At 39.1% G+C, this 7,244-nt stretch overlaps 1 protein-coding gene across 1 annotated transcript; it reads right to left on the bottom strand.

The window, feature by feature from the left end:
* Positions 1–1,534: 1,534 nt before the first annotated feature.
* On the bottom strand, positions 1,535–7,039 carry LOC112763084 (uncharacterized). The gene is made up of 7 exons (XM_072221779.1): positions 6,998–7,039; positions 6,584–6,769; positions 4,917–5,333; positions 3,171–3,886; positions 2,996–3,086; positions 1,853–2,876; positions 1,535–1,692 (listed from the first exon to the last, which is right to left on the bottom strand). Exons 1-7 carry the CDS (start codon positions 7,037–7,039, stop codon positions 1,535–1,537), a joined length of 2,634 nt encoding a protein of 877 aa, XP_072077880.1.
* Positions 7,040–7,244: the final 205 nt, after the last annotated feature.

A 7,244-nucleotide genomic window follows, 5' to 3' on the forward strand; every position in this document is an offset into this window, starting at 1 on the left:
CACATGACAACGAATCTAGTGGAATGCATCAATTCAGTGTTGAAGGGTGCACGCAATCTTCCTATTACTGCTCTTGTCAAGGCAACATTCTACAGGCTAAACGAGCTTTTCACCAGAAAAAGAGCCGAGGCAGAAGCGCGGATTAATGCTGGCCATGTGTTCTCCGAAGTCGTGACCTCGAAGTTGCATGCAAACCAACTTGCATCAGGAAACATACAGGTCAGTTGCTTTGACCGGCAGAATGAGGTCTTCGAGGTGCGTGAGATGCCAAGCGGACTGGAGTTTGCAGTCGATCTACGCGCCCTTCGATGTGATTGTGGTGAGTTCCAGGTGGACCGGATCCCCTGCAGACATGTGTTCGCATGTTGCGCAAACCAGCGACTGGATTGGAAGCTATATGTGCATGATGTGTATAAGATGGACCAAGTTCGGCGGGTGTACCGAGCAAGATTTAGGCCACTAGGTAACCCGACGACGTGGCCTGCGTACAACGGTCCTCGCTACGTACCGAATCCGTATCTGAGACGTGTCTCGAAAGGGCGCCCCAGGATGACGCGTTTCTTGAATGAGATGGACACGCGAATGTTACGTCGTCCTAGGCGATGTACGCTATGTGGAGCTGAGGGACACAGTCGTAGTAGATGCCGTCAGTCAGCTGGTAGAACTGCCGACGGAGATGCTCAGTAGGTTCACATTGTGGTTGGTGTGGCACGTCACTATTATGTCATGGGTTGTCATTTTGATAGAACTTGACCTGATATGTGGAACATTATGTAATGTTTTTCTGATGTTTTTATGTTAAAACGGTTTATGTATTGCAATGTGTTCCTTGTAGAACCGGCCGGTCCGGTTCAACCGGATTTTATGAATGACCCGTCTGGTCCGGTTCAATCTGATTTTTTGAAAAAACCAGCCGGTCCGCTTCAATCTGATTTTTTGAATGAATTGGCCTTTTCGGTGCAATCTGATTGTATAAATGAACCGGCCGGTCCGGTCCAATTGGGTTGTATACATGAACCGGCCGGTCCGGTTCAATCTATTATTCAAAATGAACCGTTCGGTCCGGTGCAATCTGATTTTATGAATCAAACGGCCTGTCCGGGTCAAGCTGATTTTATGAATGAACCGGCCGGTCCGGTTAACTCTGATTGTATAACTGAACCGGTCGGTCCGGTTCAATCTGTTTTTCGTAATGAACCGGCCTGGCCTGTGCAATCTGATTTTACGATTGAACCGGCCTTTCCGGTCCCTTCTGAATGTATAAATGAACCAGCAGGTTCCGGTCCAATCTGCTTGTATGACTGAACAACAATAATGGGTACATATACAGCACCTGTACCTTACTGCGTACTAAAGGTTAGCAATACCTGAATAGTGTCCGTAGTGCGTAAATACTCTAAACATACAACATAAATGTAGTGCGTACATACTCTAAACATACAACATAAATGTAGTGCGTACATACTCTAAACATACTACATAAATACAACATGGTCCACGTGATTACTACTTAAACAAATAAGTTACAAGGCAACTACTTTCTCATGGCCCACTTCACATCCTTGACTAAATTCTTGCATTTCTTGGCCGCCTTTTTGAAGACAGATGGAGTGTAGCGACTAGCACTGCGACGTGGTGGATCAATCCTCAGATTGTAACCTTTGGAGGTTTCATCCGGAGTGCGTGCATGACCTGTATAGAAATTATAAAAAATAATTAAATTATGCGCAGCAGGTAATCACAGCAAGACATAAACCACATAAGATTTACTAAAAGTAAAAAATAGATGCCAGTTATGAACATAAAATAAAAAAGTAATGGAACATGTAAAGTAGAATACAAAACATAATACCATCATTACGAGATTCTTCATCCTCGTCAAACTCCTCTATTTCATCGTCATCATGATCCTCCTCGTCATCCGGGTCATCTACTAGATACGCATCTGTCTCCCTCTCGGGTGTGTTAGCATCTTCTTCAATGAGTCCCATGGATACACGGTTAGGATTCTGACTAAAAAAAGCTCCGCGTCCGTCATTACTCCTACTAGAGTCAACCGACACAAACCCCCCAGAAGCAACCGATGATGTATGGCCCGGATACCTAGCATCCAATGAATACCTACCAGCCATGAAGTCAGGTTGTTGGCCATATTGTGGTAGTCCAGGATCTGCAGACATCAACCCAAGCAACTGGCTAAAGGAACCTCCTTCTCCTGTTTCAAATTGTGAGGTACCCCAATATTGTTGACTGATTGGAACTGATGGGGGGAACTGTGTCTGAGGTACATAATGGCTTGAGGACTGAGGTTGTTCTTCTGGAATCGGTGTTGGAGGTAATATATGCGGCGAATGTGGCTCTTCTACTTCATTGTCAGCATCCATATCCTGACTACCCTCATCGGTATCCTGATTATCCTCATCCAAATCCTGATCACCTTCCTCCATATCCTGATCACCTTCATCATTATCATGACCCACAAGATTTGACATGTTCAAGTGGTTCCCATATTTTGATCGGTACCAATGCATGTATCTATCTAGTAGATCATGTGAAGGCATCGGAAGCTCAGATAGAATGTAGTTATACCTGTTTGACCAATGCATTACCCATTTTGAATGACTCGCTTCCGTGGCCCAATTAAGATTCTTGGGCCCCTTCAGGGTTTCTCCATGGGCCTTCTCTAGATTCCGCTCCTGACTAGGTAGTCCCTGAACCAAACCAAACTGTCGCCTAAATCTATCGGTAGCATGCCACTCGACACATTCAAATGATACCAACGGAACTGTAGCACTCCAAACCACCGACTGCATGTAGATTTCAGGAGGAATGATGTTCGGATCCACCCGATCCACAGCATAAGCAACCCAAACAAACTGGAAAAAATAAAGGAACCTCAACATAACAGTCCACAAAGCCAATTACAAAGACAATGCTGTATACTTATGTCTTAGACCCTAAACATAAAACTAATACAACTTTCATTGAAACATACCTGCCCTTCCTGAAGTTCATCAAATGACTTCCTAAAGTGAGCTAACTTCAAGTATCTAAATCGTCGGTCACCACGCTCCCAGTTCCGCCACCTATTATGATATATTCAATTACCTCAGCTACCATTAAATGAATCATAAATATCAACATACGGGTACATTCTAACAAATTATTACCTGTTTGCTAGTGGAAAACTTCGAGGTTCCCTAGGTAGCGGCGATAGGTATGGCATCCTGATCCAAGCCCAACAGAGTAGAAGTGTTAGTGGACCATCTATTTCCTTGCAGTTAAAACGGGATGCACGGCATAATGCCCTGTAGAGATGTGCCAGGCATGCCGCTCCCCAACTATACTGACCAATACTACCAAAATCACGTAGCAAGGGTAGAAATTTCCAATGCACTCCTGCCCCAGACTTATCCCCAAACAAGATCGTCCCGATCAACAACATAATATGGCACCTCACATACCTCTGTATACTGATATCATCAATCAACTGTAAATTTTCTTTTAAATCACGCAGCCAGGTAAGTTTTATGCAACTAGATCTACAGTCAGACATACGCGGTGCAACTCCAAATTGAAGCAAACACTCCGCCTCCAACGCTTCATAACTGCTCATTGTCATCCCTGTGACCGGAAGACCATCTGTGGGAAGACCAAGAATCATAGCTACATCTTCAAGTGTCACAGCACATTCACCAATGGGAAGGTGGAACGTATGTGTCTCTGGGTGCCAACGTTCAATTAGAGCATTTACCAATGCTTTCTGACACTGCACTATCCCAATCTGAGATGCATGATAGAACCCGGTAATTCGCAGATGATCCTCCACCCTTTCGTTGTACCGATCCGGAGGAAGTGGATGGTTACATGTCAACATTCTTGATTTCTACAAAAAAACATAACAAATTACTAATCAAATTATTAAGAATTGCTAATGAAACTCATTACAAATACATATATTCCTAATCATAAATCTCAACAATATTTACAACATCCACAATAATATCGAACATTAATTAATTAATTAATTACACTTTTGTTAAAAAAATTTTCCCCTGCAATACAATACAAAAATTTGAATAAATCTATATATGCCATCATTCATATTCTAACAACGCTAATAATTAACTTGCTAATAATAATTACTACATTTAAAATTATTTAAATTTTTCCATAAAGAAATATCTAACATGGATTAATTAAAAAAACCTTTCTAATCAACTCAGCATTAACACTTCACCACAATAATAATAACATCTAACCAAAATCGATAACAGTTACACTTAATTTCTTAAAAACACATTCATTCAAATACCATTGGCTTACAAATAATAATTATACTACAATTAAATAAATTTATTAAAAATTTACATTATGTTCTACTTACTACTACAGCCAAAAACACAAAACTAAAGAAGAACAACAACATAACCATAACAAATTTTCTTATCATGATATTTATAGTTAATAATACTTAAAAAAATATTTAAATACAACCTAACAAATATTTCAAAATTAGTCATAACCATTCTATCTATTTATATTCTTCAACTACATAAATCTCTAACAACTACATAATCATAACAAATTTTCTAATCATGATTTATATAATTATTAATCTGTAAAATAATTTTAAACAAGTCATAATCATTCCATTTATGTTTTTCAAATGCATGTCTAACTAACAACAATAATATAATCATAAAATAAATTTTAATCATCATAAACATAATTATTAATCTGTTCAACATAATTTAAAATAATCTAACTAATACTAACAAATCAGTCGTAATCATTCTATTTATATTCTTCAACTGTGTATCCTAACAACAATCATAATATTGAAATTCTATTTTTTAATAACTATAACTATAAAAAAATTAAAAAAATTCAAAAGAAATTCAAAAAATACTTACATAATCAGGATCACTGAGATAGTGAATAATATGAAGCTCAGATCGATCAACATCTTTAATTTTTAATTTTTTCCCCATCAATGATGCTCCTCCACCATGCAAGCTTTCAGAGAAATGAAGATGAAGGTTTTGGGGGAGAAAGGTTGGTGAGAGTGAAGGAGGGATTCGGATGGTAAGGGAGCAGGGTTCTCCTTTACTAAGTGTGTGATGCCCACCGAATAGGGACTCAAGGGGGAAGCGCCGCGTGTACACTGCAGCACTGGAGTCGGACCGTGCGACTACCCAGACCGAAATCGGACGGTCCGTGACGCAGGCCAACTCGGAGGGTCCGAGTCCCTCACCAACTTCATCACCATGCACTGGACTCGGACCGTGCGTTTTGTTGCTTGAACTCGGAGGGTCCGAGTCCCACTCCCCCTGACACCACAACCTGGTTACACACAAGCCACCCCCATATCCGTGCGATACCCCAGCCCCGGTCCAATATGAAAATTAAAAAGCGTATATATGTGTGTGTTATATATGTTAATAGACAACTTTATAAAGAAAAATTTATCGTATGTTTTTAATATTAAAAAATAAAAAAATCTTATTTGAAGTGTGTAAAGAAATTATGTATATGATGATATTTGTCTTAATTTATTGATTTTAATAATGTGTATACAAAATAATACTTTAAAACAAAAAATATTATAACCATAGACCATAGTTATGCTATAACTAACTGCTGTCTGCTTTCGCTAATGCAACTACTTATTTGACTTATCCATTTCCTAATTTCTTTATTCTCTTATTAGCGAATAAAAATAGTAAAATAATTAAATAAATAATTATTTTTTAATTTTATTATTCTAATACATTTTAATTATTTAATAAATTTAAAAATAGAGAGTAGCTAATATTGCATAACATGTGCTGCGTGTTTCATATGATTTTGAATATCGTTTTGTTATTTTTATATTGCAAGTTGTTTATGTCAGCTTAGTTATATCTTTAAGGATATACTTATTTAGTCTAATCGAGAGGTTAGTAATTCAAGTGGAAATTAAATACTCAACTACTTAACAACTAAAAAAGGTGTACATTTAAGCATAAAATTATTTTATTTTATAAGATCATTTTTTTTTTAAAAAAATTATTCCGTTTAGAGTTCGAAAACATGTTAAAATATTTTTATTTTCAATTTAGTTTATATACTCAATTTATTATATTAAGAGTAATATCTCAAATAGGTTTTTAAAAAATTTATGATCCAATAACTTTATCCCAAAAAAAAGTTTAATTAGAATTTTGGACCTGACTTTTTCATTATACGCTAGATACGTCTCCAACCCAATTTGAACCGGTTAAGATTAATTGTGATATTCTACATGTCCGTTATAACTAGCTGACGTGTCCGGTTAAGTGAGACATGTCACGTGCATGACAGTTTAGTCTTTGGCCATTTCGAAGTGGACAAATTAGTCCCTAGAGTGGCCAACACTCCATCGTTGCATCATCTTCCTCCTCTTCTCCTCGCTACCAATCTCCCTCGTCTGGCTCAACATCTATGCCATTCTCCGCGCCTCCACCAGCACTTTGACATCGCCACCATGGCACGTACCTATCTCATCTTCTCCCTCCTAGACCTCGTAACAAACTCATTCCTCCATCCAATCCACTTTTACCTTCGCGCGCAGGGCATCACCCACCCTCTCACGCAAGCCTCCCTCGTTGGCACCCTCCTCCACCTCCCTTTCAACTACATTCTCATCACGTGCCTCCGCCTCAGCGTCATCAGTGTTGTCGCTGCCTCTGCCGCCTCTAACCTCTCCATTTTCCTCTCCCTCATCAGACGTGTCTGGCTCTCCGGCCTCCACCACCCCACGTTCTCATCCAATCCACTTCCTTCATCTACGTGTTCCTTTCCTCCTTAGGATTCGCAGTCTCCACTCGGATGGGAAATGAACTTGGCACCAACCGCCCCTTTAGAGCTAAGCTCTCTATAGTGGTTTTCATCTTTCTCGCTGTCATGATGGGCTTCTAAACTAAAGACTAATTTATGCACTTCGAAACGACATCATTCTGTTCTCATATGATACGATGTCGTTTTGTCCATATGGCCAGGGACCAAATTGTCCCATGCATGACACGTCAGTTAGTCAACTGACACATAGGACGTCGTCATTAGCCTTAACTGTTTCAAACTAGGTTAAGGACGTATCTGGTGTATAATGAAAAAAATCAGGCCCAAAATCTTAGTTAAATTTTTTTTGGGGACAAATCTGTCTGATCGTAAATTTTTTGGGAACCTATTTAGGGTATTACTCTTATATTAAATTTGTAGTC

The sequence above is a fragment of the Arachis hypogaea genome, chromosome 17, assembly GCF_003086295.3.
Source record: "Arachis hypogaea cultivar Tifrunner chromosome 17, arahy.Tifrunner.gnm2.J5K5, whole genome shotgun sequence".
NCBI lineage: Eukaryota > Viridiplantae > Streptophyta > Magnoliopsida > Fabales > Fabaceae > Arachis > Arachis hypogaea.

Coding starts and splice junctions, on each gene's coding strand:
- LOC112763084 (XM_072221779.1), bottom strand. CDS start 7,039: ATGGGACAATTTGGTCCCTGGCCATATGGACAAAACGACATC. Junction 6,770..6,997: donor CATATGGACAAAACGACATC/GTATCATATGAG, acceptor GGGGTGGTGGAG/GCCGGAGAGCCAGACACGTC. Junction 2,877..2,995: donor ATGAACTTCAGGAAGGGCAG/GTATGTTTCAAT, acceptor TATTTTTTCCAG/TTTGTTTGGGTTGCTTATGC.